Source organism: Onychomys torridus, chromosome 9 (assembly GCF_903995425.1).
Source record: "Onychomys torridus chromosome 9, mOncTor1.1, whole genome shotgun sequence".
Lineage (NCBI taxonomy): Eukaryota > Metazoa > Chordata > Mammalia > Rodentia > Cricetidae > Onychomys > Onychomys torridus.
The window spans coordinates 45,753,671-45,768,322 of NC_050451.1; the positions used below are offsets into that span (position 1 = coordinate 45,753,671).

Sequence of the window (14,652 nt, forward strand, 5' to 3'; positions counted from 1 at the left end):
CCACAACAGATCAGGAAGGAAGATGAACGGAAAGTTTGTAAAGGTGAGGCCAAAAGAGGTCCAATGCTCCGCTGCTGTAATGGGCGGCTGGCACTGTGGGGAGATAGACACGGCCTCTGGAGCCCCATGCCAGTCTCTCTAAAGCCCCCCCCCCCCACTACACAACACCAACTCCGGCTTCCTCCCTACAAGAAGGGAAGCTGAACTAAAACACATCTGAGGGCAAGAACGGCCACAACAGGGAAGGCGGGTGCATGACAACCCTCTCCTTTTGGGGGCTTCATGTAGCAGGTCTTCCACAGCCTCTGAAGGGCAGGCAGCCCGGGAAGCCCACACTGAAGCCCACGTGAGGCCCTCGGTGCTGACAGCACACACCCACTGCTCAGGACCTTCCACTCACCCCTGGAACAGAGATGACCAGAAAACCTGCCCTGCCCCTCAGAAACCATGCCTGAGGGCACATGGGGCTGTCCTAACTTGCCAGCTGGAGCTTCCCTGTGTGGAGGTGGAGGCCACAACCTATCGCAACGGCAAATATCCACTGTGCCAGGGCCCTGCAGGGGCATGACCAGGCCTCCTTCTTGACATCTGATTTCCTGTCCAGGCAAAGATCCCAGAGGACTGTAGACATGAGTTCAGCCACTCTGGTCTGGCCAGGGGAACTGGGAGAAAATGGGGATTCTCAAAGATTAGGGATGACTAGACTTTTTGGGACTGTCCATATGATTTCAGATGGTCTGCCTACTCCTCTGCAGGCCATAGGATGGCAGACTCCAGAGATGGCTCACTTTGGTGACCTGATTTGCTTTAGTTAACATCAAGTTTGTCTAAAGAAAAAAACCCTCATAAAAACAATAAAGATTGTGTGCGTACTCTCTCTGTCCTGCTAGGACTGAGACCTAGGGTTTTGCAAGCTGGGCAATGCTCTACCACTAAGTAGATCAATTTGGGGTGACTTTTTTTTTTTTTTTTTTTTTTTTTGGTTTTTCGAGAAAGAGTTTCTCTGTAGCTTTGGAGCCTGTCCTGGATCTCTCTCTGTAGACCAGGCTGGTCTTGAACTTACAGAGATCTGCCTGCCTCTGCCTCTGCCTCCCGAGTGCTGGGATTAAAGGCGTGCGTCACCACTGCCCAGCTTGGGGTGGCTTTTGATTTTGTTTTTGTTGTTGTTATTTTGCTTTGTTTTTTGGGGTATTTTGGCTTTTTTTTTAAATAACTCTATAGCTTCCTGCCTCAGTGTCCTTAATCCTGGGACTATAGGAGCGAACCACCACACCTGATTTTAGAGAGGGCTGAATTTATGCTTTAGTTTATGTATTTATCTATTCTTTGTTTTTGTTTTTTAGTAATTTTATGTTTTGAAATTAAATACAAGTACACCATTTCTCCCTCCCTCTCCTCCCTCCAACCCCTCCCATGCACTTTCAAATTCGTAACCTCTTTTTCTTTGTTGTTTTGCATCTCATCCTAAATACAACATCCTCAGTCCATATCATGTTGTTTGGATGTATACTGTCACTTCAGGACTGACCGCCCAGTACTGGACAACCAATTGGGGACCACTGCCTGGGGGAAGACCACTTCCCCCTCTCTCAGCAATGCTTAGTTGCCTACAGCTCTTTGTCTAGGGTCGAAGCCCCGTGAGAGTTCCCCCTCCACACTAGTATGTCTACGGGTGTCATCCCTGTTCAGGTCATGTCCCTATTAGCAGACTCCCTATTTCTATGGCTCCCCTTCTTCCACGATGACCCCAGAGCCTTAGGTGTGGGAGTTGTGCTATAGATGTATTCACTGGGACTAGGCTCCACACGATCTCTTGTTCTCTGCATCTCGATTGGCTGTGGTTTTCTGTAACGGTCTCTGTCTCTGGCAGAGAAGTTCATTTGATGAGGGGTGAAGACCGTAAGGGTAAACGTTTAGAGTGTAGTTAGGAATTACGCTGGTTTAGTAAAGTGGTGATAGTATGTTTTCCTCGAAGATCCATGACTTTACCAGCCCTGAGTAGTTGACTACGTTTCCAGTACCAAGCATGATTTCCGTTTCATCGAGCAGGTCATAAGTCCAATTAGATAGCTGTTGGTTACTGCCAAGGTATGAGTGCCACTATTACACCCTTAGAATTATTGTGCCATGCTGGTCATTGCTGTAGTTCACAGGCTTTATAGTTGGGCAGGGCTGTTGGTTGCCTCCCTCCCTTAGAAGCTTGTATGACATCTTCTGATGCCATGAAAGCTAGTCCTCAGGGAAAGGGCTTTCAGTCAGATCCAGTTTGGCTCCTCCAGGTCCTGTGTCCAAAGACCATTATGCCTTCAGCATTTATTTAGGTTTGAGTGAAGGTCTCATACATCCTGAAAGGCCTCAAACACACCATGCCACTGAAGATGACCTCCAGCTCCTAAGAGCCCCCTGCCTCCATCTCCTGAAGTCTGGGGTTACAGGCATTTACCACCCCACCCAGTTTCATACACTGCTAGAGAATCCAGGGCTCACGTACACTAGGAAAGCCATCTACCAACTAGACTTGCCGCATGCCATTTATCTTTTTGAGGATATACAAGTGGTTTCTGAAGTCTTTGATTTAAATAGTGTTCCTTTTTGACCAACTTAAATGCAATACAACGGATTAGAAATTGGTGGCTTTCCACCAAGCAAATGCCTTCCACTGTAGCAGTCAGTGGCTGTTTTCAGAGGGACTTTGGTGACATCTATCACAGGAGAAAAGACAACTTCAGGCCTTGATGCCTGGGCGCTTTCAGCTCTTGTCCCTCTGGACTCTAATGTCACCTGCACGTTCTATGACTGAAGGTAGCCATTTCCACTCTACGTTCATTTGGTTCACTCTTTCCATGTTATTTCACAATATGGCAAAACTTGGAGTCTTGACTGCCTGCGTCTTGAGACTGAGCATCTAGTGGGTGTTCAGTCACTCGTCCCTTTTCTGCACCCCGACCAGTCTAGCACCTCCTCTCAACTGCTCTTCTTTGGAAGAAGACTTTCCCTGGCCCCCATTCTAGCCCCGGCTCCTCAGGCCTCAAATGCGGCCCTGTGCACTGTGTTGTGAGGCCTGGACTTTGCCACAGCAACATTTCCAAGGCTCCATGCTGCTGCCCTGTACCTAGACTCACACAGTTCTTCAAAGTAACGCTCATGATCCTCTAGAGCCCTGCTGGTGAGGCTTCTCCACCTCCAAAGGGTCTGGGTATCTGAAATGTTTTAAGCTCTGACACTGTGCTTAAAAAAGAAATCTAAATTTCAAAGCTCTTCAGGTTTGGGAATTTTTAGACTAAGAATGCTCAATTGGTAAAGACTATGTAAACATTCTAAACCTCAAATCCTGAAATACTCTTAGTCCCAAGCATTTTGGTTAAGGGATGCTGGCTGCTATGGTCTGGATATGAGATGCTCTGTGGGGCTAGATAGATGGCTCAGCAATTAAGAACACTCTCTGCTCTTTCAGGGGACTCAGGTCCTATTCCCAGGATCCACATGATAGCTCACAGCTGTTTGTAACTCCAGTTCTGGGGGATCTGGGGTCCTCTTCTGGTCTCTGCACATACCAGGCATACATGTGGTGCACAGATATACATGCAGGCAAATCACCCAAACACATAAACTAAAAATAAATAAATCTTTATTTAAAAAAAAAAAAAAAAAAAAAAGGTTCTCCTCCCCACTAGCTCATGGGTTTGAAGACTTGCTTCCCAGCTGCCGGTGCTGCTCTGGAAGACTGTGGAAGCTTTAGTTTTTCTCACTGGAGGAGTGAGAGGCCTTGAGGTTCACAGCTGACCCTGCCCCCGGCCTCTTCCTTGCTTCTCTCCACCATGTTTTCTCTGACATGATAGACAGCCCCTCAACCTAAGAGCTAAAACAAACCTTTTCCCCTTAATTCACTTCCCGTCAGACATGTGGCCGCATCAACAAGAAAAGTAACTAACACAGGTTCCCCATCTCTCATCTTCAAGCCTCCTCCTGCCCCTCTCAGTGTGTGGGCTCTCCCGGCCATGCCATCATGACCCCACCCCACATACTCTCCCTTGCTCCTGCCCTACAGCCTTGGCTTACGCAATACCCCAGCTTCCAGCACAGTTCCCATCAACCCAGCCGGGCTGGCCCTGCTTCTCTGTGCAGCTTTTGGCTGGTAATGACACAATGTACCATCCTATTTATCATGGCAGGAGCTAAGTTAGCTTTCCCACCCAAACAGGCTGTCCTGGTTCTTCACAGTCATGCTGAGTTCATGGTCAGGACTCCAGCATCATTCACCGAGTGATCTCGAAACCCCCATGCTTGGTCCCTGCCCTCACCTGCTGACCACACAAGGTGTTCCTGGTGAGGAAATGTGCTTAGTCGGTTACAGTGGATGGGTAAAGGGGGGGGGGGGACAGCAGGAGAAGAGGGCTTCAACTTAGATGCCCTAAATCAGAATTTTGGCAGTGACACCCAGAACCTGCATTTTAACAGAGCTGATCCTCCTGTGAACGACCTTCAGGAAATGACACAAGGCAAGTGACATGTCTATAAGCTCCTGTATGACACGGACATTTTTAAATCGTGTGTGTGTGTGTGTGTGTGTGTGTGTGTGTGTGTGTGTGTGTGTATGAGCACACATGCACACACTTGTGCCATGGCCACATTCTGAGGTCAGATGACAAACTCTGGTATCAGACCTTGCCTTCTACTTCGTTTGAGACAAGGTCTCTGTTGTTTGCAGCAGCATACACAGGGCTAGCTGGCCCTCGAGGTTCCAGGGTTCGCCTGTCTCTATGTCCCGCCTCCCTGCAGAAGTTCTGTGTTTACAGACACACACACACTACTAGTCTCAGTTTACACGGGTCCTCAGGATTCAAACCCAGGCCCTCATGCTTGCCCAGCATACCCTTTATCCACTGAGCCAGTCCCCAGCCCCGGTGGACATTTTTAATGCAGCACTTTGACTTGGATAATGGGACTGCTAACCTAGCACCTAGCCTTATACCACATGCTGAGTGCCCTGAACTGAGGGTTCAAGTAGCAAATGCTGCTTGTTTTACGCCATGACACCTTAGATGCACAGATAAAATTCCAAGGAATTTTGGATCATATTCCTTTTTTTTTAAAATGATGATATTGCACAATCCTAAATGTATGTAAAACCACCAAATTGACTAACAGATTGTGTGGTATGTGGATGACACCTCCATAAAGCAGTTCAAGATGCTTGCAGATCCATTGCAATGCATTGCCCCTAAAAGAAGAATGAGATACAATCAAGTCCCCAGGCTTATCACACGCCCAGGGCTGGAGTGTACCTTGGTACTTGACTAGCCTGTGAGAGGACCTGGGTTTGATCCCCAACACCACAAAGGAACAAAACAAACAATGTACTCACAGGATGAGCCACAATGCACTGCTTCACGTGTGCCAAGCCTGTAAACAGCTTGGAAGGAAGCAGACAAGAGCTGGAACTGCTTAGGATGACTCTATCGTCCACGATGCGATCCAGCTGGGCAAAAATCTTCTTCTTCAGCTCCAGGTTCTCCGGAACACATTCCTGAAAGAGACACGTTAGGATGACTACTTACGATCAAGACAACAGTCGGGCTGTTTGCTTTGTCCCTAGAATGAACTAATCTGGAAATGATGGATCTAGAGAACTACAACCCCAGCACAGGGCACTCTGGAAACAGTTGAGGCAGGAGGTTTTACTGGCTCTTTCCCCTGGCCTTCCCCCACTGCAGCAGGCTATGAAACAGTTTTCTGCCTTTCCTAGAAGTAGGTCACAAGACCCTCCGCAGGAGGTACCCTGAGACGCACAGAGGAGAGGAAAGGGGTACCTTGGCTTTGAAGACAGCAAGACAGACAGGAAAAAGCTATCCAGAAGGCCTTGCTCACTCATCAAGTTAGAATCTTTGTCCACTCTTCATCTTACCAGCTGTAAAACCACACGGGGTTTCTCGGATCCTCACTTCTGACTAGTCCTACGCCACATAAAGCTTTATTAAGTAAATGTGTGTGTGTGTTCTTATTGGTCTCTATTTTGATAATGGAACCTCAGCTATAGACCTTACCAGAAGTGAGAAAAGATCATCCAGTCCCATCCCGTGTCCCCTGCCCTCCCCCACTGTGCCCCCCAGAACACACCAGGAGTTTAAGAGCAGAAGAGACCACTGAGAGAATGGGATCGCTCCTGGCAGGGTCTTGCTCGCTACTGGTTTTAGACAGGTCTGAACATTCTCATCCTAAGAGGCCTGGGCTGGGGGTCAGCTCCATGGGAAGGCACTTGCCCAGCAGCTAGAGGCAACTCTGCGTCCATTTCCAAGAACCAAGGCTGCAAGGGAACCTGCCAACTGAAAATTTCTCATGATGAAAATTTGTCAGGGAGATGGCTTCTACAACAGAGCTCACAGGAGCCCTCCGGCAAACCGCTATGAAGCTGAGTGCTTTCATCACCACATACTTCCCCTATCTGCCCCGACCATCACACCTGGGATCTTCAAGGGAAAATCTCATCCTCCTACAAAGAACAAACGCATTGCACCTGCAACTCCCCAGAGGCGCTCCAGGACCCATTTCTAATTGGGAGTCCTTTTGAAAAAGACCTTTGTTTTTAACAATTGCAAAGTACTAAATGGGGTGGGCAGTGGGATAGAAAAGATAGGGGAGTGAATTTGGATTAATTACTGCTGATAACAAACACTCTGAAATTCTAATTACAGGGCTAGGTGGGACTGAGATGGCAATCTCAAACAGCCCAGGCTGGCCACAGGTAAGGGGTGTTCCTGGGAACTTGGGGCTGAGATAGACACTCTGCTCTGGATGGAAACGATGTATGAGGAAGTGCCCTCCTACACCTATGGGGGCCACACTGAGGATCACTCCTAGCAAAGTGGGTCCCTGCTCACCTGGGAAGCAAGAGATGCCCCAACCCCAACACAACCCCGTGACGCTCACTTTCTTTTCACAGTGGCCCAGAAGCCAAGGATTGAAATCAAGTAAGTGCTCCTTAACTACGAAATCTCAGGCCCCCATCCCAGACCTAATACAGGCGGGACTGAGGTACCTGCATTTTTCACAAGCATCCTGGTGATTTCTTAAGCTCAGAATGACCATTCCGAAGTTCAGATCCAAAGTGCATGTCATTCTTCGCACGTCGGGACCCCCATCTCCTAGCTCAGTGGTTCTCAACCTTCCTAATGCTGGGACCCTTTAACACAGTTCTTCATGTGGTGACCCCAACCATAGCATTATTTTGTTGCTACTTCATAAATATAATTTTGCTACTGTTATGAATCGTAATGCAGGGTATCTGATATGCACCTCCTGTGGAGTTACGACCCACAGGTTGAGAACCACTGTCTTAGCAACTCACAGCAATCAACACAATCACAATGGCACTTTGGTCTCTTCGATGGCTCTGATCACCAGCCAATTTCACTGAAACACGACATTTGTGTAACATTTAAGGTAATGAAAAGAAACTCAAGAGCCCAACTATAGAAACCCAGTGTCTATTCCTCACAAATAAAAGCTGCCAGCCAGCCTGTGACCCCAACATTAGGAAAGTGGAGCCAGGACAGCCGAGAAGGTCAAGGCCACCTGCTGCTGCAGACAGTTTGAGACTGGGCAGGGCTACACTGTGTCTCAAAAGAATACATAACAAATAAAGAATAGATAGATAAATAGATCAACAAAGCAGGGGCTGGAGAGATGGCTCAGAGGTTGACAGCATTTCTTGCTCTTGCAGAGGACCTGGGTTCAGTTCCCAGCACCCACATGGTGGCTCACAACCACTTGTAACTCCAGTTCTGGGGTTCAATGCCCTCTTCTGGCTTCTGTGGGAATCAGGCACACTCATGGTACACAGATACAACACAGGCAAAATGCCCATACACATAAAATAAAATTTTGAAAAAAAATTCTTTTTAATTTTATCCAAATGGGAAGGGGTCCACGTTGTGCTTGTTTCAATTTTTTAAAAGTACAATCAGGCCACAGAAAACTTTATTAAGAAGGAAAAATCACATTAGCATCACATCTCATACACAGAAGCGAAGAATGGAGTCATTTAAGAACTGTAAAGCCCATTGTGTCCTGTCCCTTATCAAAACGGGAAAGAGAGCTACAGTAGCTGGCTGTTCTACTGAGTCACTCCTGGATCAGTTAAGTCTGTTAGGGGGTTCAGTTTAAATGGAGCCTTGTAGTCAAGCCAGAGGTGAAGACCGATGCAGGGCTTGTATGAGCCAGGAAAGAATGGACTCATTGTGCACCGCCCTGCAGATTCTCCTCTGAAATTCTATGCCTTTCTCCAGATTGTTTGATCATGACAGAGGCAAGAAAACTTGAACCACAGGAAACCCAAACCCTCTACAATTATGTAAGGGTTTCCAGTGGCCTGTTGGCTTGAAATTTGGTTGCTCTTGCTGTCGTAGCCCAGTTGTACATGGTGGATGGAGCCACAGACCTCAGGCTTCAGTCCATGTCACGCGCTAGGCTCTGTTCCTTCTTATCCACTAAGGTAGCCCAGGTCTATAAAAGGGAGTGGATCATTTTAATCAGAATCTCAGACCCCAAGGGCTGCAATCCTTTCCCTAAAGGGCTACTGATGTGGGTTAAGTTATAAGAGCTAGCTAGCAAGAAGCTTGAGCCGTAGACCATCCAGATCATAATTAATATAAGCCTCTGAGTGATTATTTTATAAGTGGCTGCCAGTTGCAGGGCCAGGCAGACCCAAGAAACTTACCACTACAGGCTACAAAGATGGTACACACAGCTATGGCAGAGGAATGTGGACATGCCCTGGATCTCTCATCCATACTCTCCTGCTTCTCCAGTCAGTCTGTCTTGGGCCTATCTCTGTAAAAAGCTACAATGTATGAAGTATTTTCAGTGACTGCCATCACCACTGCAGACAAGCAGCTTGCCTCTGTCTAGTTAAACTCTGACCACACCTCCCTACAGAGCTGACTCACTATTGTTTGTTTGTTTGGGTTTATTTGTTTTGAGGGGAATACCACATCTCACAAATAATATGGTCATACACAACCAACATCACAGGCATGCCTAGATTTAGGCAAGCAAAACCAAACGGTGAACACTGGGGAAGTAAATTATGACAAAACTTCCCTCACACAATTCTTAATGGTTGTCAAAATCAGCTTCCTCCCTTAGTTTGAGGCAGAGTCGGGTAGCCTAGGCTAGCCTCCCACTCAATACACAACCAAGGCTGACTTGGAACTCCTGACCTTCTTGTTTCTACCTCTCTGGGATCCCAGGCATAAGTCTCTATACATGCTTTTACTCGGTGTTAAGGATCAAACCCAGGGCCTGACAGCAGAGCCACATCCAACTCTTCCTAGCTCCCAGGTCCAGGCAGTCTCCCAGGTCCAGGCAGTAGCTGCAGCTAACAGGCAAGGCTGAACTGCAACACTGCCTTTTCCTTCCCTTCTCAAACTGAAGAAACTGGGCCTAACATTTTTAATTACAATGTTTAAAGAAGTAAATCACAGGCAAATGTCAGTGTCTCATCTGTAGCAAAAGCTAGCTGGGTTGTTGAAAACGGATCAGGACGGTACTTTGGAGAATCTGCACAGTCACGGTAGGTCAGCTCACTGGACGATTCTCCAGAGAGAGCTGAGCACAAGGTAAGTAAGCGCCCGCTTGTCAAGTCTTGCCACTGCCCACAGGCCACACATTCCCACAGATGGCTGCCATGAAGGACACAGATGAAATTTTGTTGAGGTTTTTGAGATTGTTTTATGACCCCCACCCTGCCCTGCCCCACCGACTCATGTAAGGTATCTGGATGAAAGTGTCGATGTGCTTTCCAAGAAAACCCAGAAGGCTGCAGCATTTAAGGTACGTTGCTCACAACATGGTTCTTGGAGCTGGTTTTAATGGGGGGAGGGGGGGCGGACACCTCGGGAAGGCCAGGGAGGGAAGCTAACGTAGACCGGGAGAGTCACTACGGGTCTGCAGATTAGAGCGGAATGCAGAATGTGTGGCAGCCTTGATGTTCGAATTTCTTTCTCTTCAGTGTTCTCCCCAAGAGCACAATCCTTAAAAAAACGATCAGTTGGCAGGGGACTGGGTCCACACCCCTGTAGACATGGACAGGAGAAGGGAGGAGAGGAATGAGGGGGTGGGGGGCCCCCTGCTCCAGAAGTGATGTCCTGTTGGACTTCATTTTCAACCCTCAACATCTCAGCCAAACAAATGGGGCTCATTTCCCCCTAAAAATAAAATGAAAGTTTTTATTTTGTTTTGTTTAAGTATATTACATGTGCTCACCCTGCAAGCCTGGAGGTCCCCACAATGATCCAAAACAAATTACACCCAGAGACCTTCCCAAGGCCAAGAGCAGGGCACAGCGTACTGGGCAGTCAGTGGGAAGCAGCGGGGCACAGCGTACTGGGCGGTCAGTTCCTGGAGCTTAGGTGTTCTGCTTACAGAGATTAGTGCTGGCTGCCTTAGAAAAAAGCAGTCCTGCCTCAGGTGATGTCACAGAGCCTCAGAGGCAAGGGTGGCACGGTGCTGTTCCTCCAAGTATCAATTCCCATCCTCATTCCAGGAATATTGTGTACCTTTTATGAAATCACTTACTTAGAATTTAGATGCTTGACATGAAAAAGAGAATACAATAAAAACAGCTCACTCACATCTCTATTTATGCTATTGGTTTATGGCATCTCTAGTATTTCTCAGGAGGAAGAGGTGACATTTTCTAAGTGCCCTGGGCTAAACCATCGTCCTGTGGGGCTTCAAGAGAGGTAACATTTTGAAATACACATTACTGAGACTTCTTTTGTTTTTGTAGGGTGGTTTTTGTTTGGTGAGTGTGTGTGTGTGTGTGTGTGTGTGTGTGTGTGTGTGTGTGTGTGTTCACACAGGATCTCATGTGGCTCAGGCTAGCCTAGACCTTACCATGTAGCTGAGGATGACCATTAACTCCTGATCCTCCTGTTTCCACCTCCCACCTCCTAAATGTTAGGATTACATGTATGAGCTGTGACACCTGGCTACAAATTGGTTTAAAAAAAAAAAAAAAAAAAAAGCTGCCCAACCACAGTAGACCAGGATCTTATTCTGTAGCCCAGGGAAACCCCTTATCTGCCTTCTGAGTGCTGAGATTGCAGGGCTGTGCCATCATGCCCGGCTGCTACATTTTAAAGAAGACACTTTATTATTTGTGTTAAGTTAAAAATCTATTTTAAAGCCACACCATGTTTATTTAATGTTGACAATTGGACGCCATGCTTGTTTCTCTCGTCAATTCCTATATTCTCCTCTCAATCTGTCATCCTCACCTATGCCACCGAAGAGAGCACACACCCCACTTTATCCGTGACAACACCTCCCTGTGTCCCGGGTGGCCCCCAGTTGCTAAGGTTAGAAGCATATACCACCATGCCTGGTGCTGTGTGGCACTCAGCCCTCTGCAGTCTGGAGAAGCATTCTACCATCCCCAGCCCATTTGTTTGTGTTATTTTGTTTGTCTAGCTAGACAGCCATAGCTGGCCTGGAACTGGATATGTAGAGCAAACCAGCCTTACAAGTTTTGGAGATCTCCTTGCCTCTACGTCCCAAATGCTGAGAGTATATATGTACCACATCCCTCATTCACCTTTGTAAAGAGGGAGTCCTAATTCTGCCTGTTATGTATTGAATACTTGTTTCATTCTTTAAATTTTTGTTTTCTTTTTGGGAAAAAAAATGAAACCACACTGATCTCTCTTTTATGCCTTATTTGGTGGTTTTGGTGGGTCTAGATTTCTACTGCAAGCCAGGCATGTTGGTAAATACCCATAATCCCAGCACTTGGGAGCTAGAGACAAATGTATCTGTAGTTTGATGCCACCCTGGGCTATATGAAACTTGTTTTAAAACATAACAAAATAAGATTTAAAATCTCTAATACAAATATAGTAACTCTAACCCTCAATTTCTAATGCAATGTTAGTCTGTGTCAACATGAATAGTCAAGCATAAATGGCGGGCATCACCATCCTTCTTTCCTAGTCTCCAAAAGAAACCGATCAAGCTTCTTATGGTGTGTGCCTGTAGGGCAGAGAGACAGTCATCGGACCAGGGTCTTAAATGGGAGCTCACCAAAGCCATGATGTTTCCTTGAAAGTAGCAAGAAGGAACCAGGTAGTAGTGGTGCATGCCTTTAATGCCAGCACTCAGAAGGCAGAGGCAGGTGGATCCCTGTGATTTTGAGGCCAGCCTGGTCTACAGAGTGAGTTCCAGGAAAGGTGCAAAGCTACACAGAGAAACCCTGTCTCGAAAAAACCAAAAAAAAAAAAAAAAAAAGAAGGAGGAGGAGGAGGAGGAGGAGGAGGAGGAGGAAGAGAAGAAGAAGAAGAAGAAGAAGAAGAAGAAGAAGAAGAAGAAGAAGAAGAAAGAAAGAAAGAAAGAAAGAAAGAAAGAAAGAAAGAAAGAAAGAAAGAAAGAAAGAAAGAAAGTAAGTAGCAAGAAGGTAGGGCAGGGACCCAGTGACAGCCTGCCTCATAAGGCCACACAAAACTGAGAGTCTAGTGCATAGCTTTGTGTGATGTTAAGACATGTGTACTGGTTTCCTTCCAAGGCTATTGATCCACAGCTCCTTCCCCAAGGTTGCCATAGAGACTTTAATGTTCTCCTGTTTTTAGCTAACCATAAAGAAATCCTCTAGCCTCTCCTGACAGATAGTAAATACTCCCCATTCCAGAAGAGTCTTGCCCATGCCCTAGAGGAAGGAATGCCGCATGGAGCAGTCGAGCAGCTTGCTGAAGCCCCGGAGTCTGACTGGTACCCACCCAAGCTGCTGCTGTGACATCAGACCCTTTTGGTCAAACCACATTTCAACACTGTCGTCCTTGCTTCAACCACACTTACTCAGTGAAGTCTCCCCAACAACTCAAAGGACAGGGTTCGGATGACCTTCTGCACCTCTAGACAGGTGGGAAACTGGGGTGGGTGTAAGCCCAGGGAGGGTCTGGAAGCTTCGGTCCCTTCCCCCACACCTCGGCCCATACATCTCTTCATCTGCAGCCTTTGTCATACTCTTTCCAATAAACCAGTATGGAACAAACTAACCAAAGGCAGCCATCGGATTGTGGGAACCCTGATTTATAGGGAGAAGTGTGGAGAGAAATCAGGCATGGTCCACACCTGTAAATCACAGCACCAAGAGGCAGGAGGATATTGTGTAGGAATCCTGCCTGGTCTACATAGTTCCAGGAACAACACCTTGTCTCAAAAACAAACAAACAGAAGTGTAAAGAAAGCAGGAACTTCTGGAAAAAGTGTAGGAGTGAAGGAGCAGCCTTAAAGGGGTGTGTCTACCATCCACAAGATTGATCAGACTCTGTCCCCAGGCAGGTAGACAGATCTTTGCAGATCTGACTTGACAGCCCCAGCCAGTGCCTGCTGCTGTGGAATTCACAATTTGCTTGATGTTGGGGAAACCACACCCACTTCTCAAGTCTGTGTTGACTGCCTGTGAGAACACAGGGACAGTATCACCTTGTGACTGACACACGCCTCTGTTGAACCACAGTCTTGATGTTTTATCTCCCATCAAGAAAGCCAACAGTGGAATGGAAAGGGAGATCCTTAATATAAGTGCACATGTGGGTTTGTTTGTCTACATGACCTTAGCCAATAGTAGAATACAACTCAATATAGCCTCTCCCCAGGGTTCCCCACAGGTTCCAAGATAGCTATGAAAAAAAGAAAATATATTATAACCCTGAAAACAAAAGCAGATAGACAGTTTCATGGAGGGGGGGACACCCCCATGTAGAAATAAACCTTTCTCCCATCAACATGTGAGAACTTCTGATTCTAAAAATATGAGGTGCTGAAAACCTAGTCCTCCTTCTTCAAATACTGGATGAGTCGACACAAAACAAAACATCCTTTTAAATGAAGTGCTTCACTGTTAGAAAATAACCATGTTTAAAAAAAAACAAACAAAACAAAACAAACAAAAACAAAAACAAAAACAAAAAAACAAGCAGCAGATGCTGGGGCCACAGGGTCAGGAGTCCATTCCAGTGTCTGGACGGTGGTTGGTTCAAATACCTTCCGGAAAGGCTAAAAAGATGAGCCATGTTTAAAAACCATGGCCCAATCATGAAGACCCAGAACAGTGAGAGACCCTGACTTAAAAAAAACAAGGTGGACAGATCCTGAGGAACAAAGCCTAGGGTTCTTCTCCAGCTCCACATGCATACTCAGACACATGAGCATACCCACACAGGTGTACCTGTGCCCCATATGCACACTCAGACACATGAACACACCCATACAGGTGTACCTGTGCTCCATATACACACTCAGACACATGAACACACCCACACAGGTGTACCTGTGCTCCATATGCACACTCAGACACATGAACACACCCACAGGTATACCTGTGCTCCATATGCACACTCAGACACATGAACACACCCACACAGGTGTACCTATGCTCCATATGCACACTCAGACACATGAACACACCCACAGGTGTGCCTGTGCCCAATATGCACACTCAGACATATGAACACCCACATAGGTGTACCTGTACATACACAAACATGCACACATAGACACATTACATATGTGTCAACACAAAATCAAGAAGCAGATAAACAAGTGAAATGAATAGATTATGTTTCACATGTAGGAAAAAATAAAAATAGTACGAGT

General features: G+C 46.7%; 1 protein-coding gene across 2 annotated transcripts in view; it reads right to left on the minus strand.

The window, feature by feature from the left end:
- Positions 1-14,652, minus strand: part of Cryl1 (crystallin lambda 1) — a 116,499-nt gene that overhangs the window by 29,562 nt on the left and 72,285 nt on the right. For both annotated transcript variants that reach the window (XM_036199356.1, XM_036199357.1), the window contains one exon: positions 5,366-5,527. In XM_036199356.1, coding sequence (XP_036055249.1) covers positions 5,366-5,527 — 162 coding nt within the window. The remainder of the gene's footprint in view (positions 1-5,365; positions 5,528-14,652) is intronic.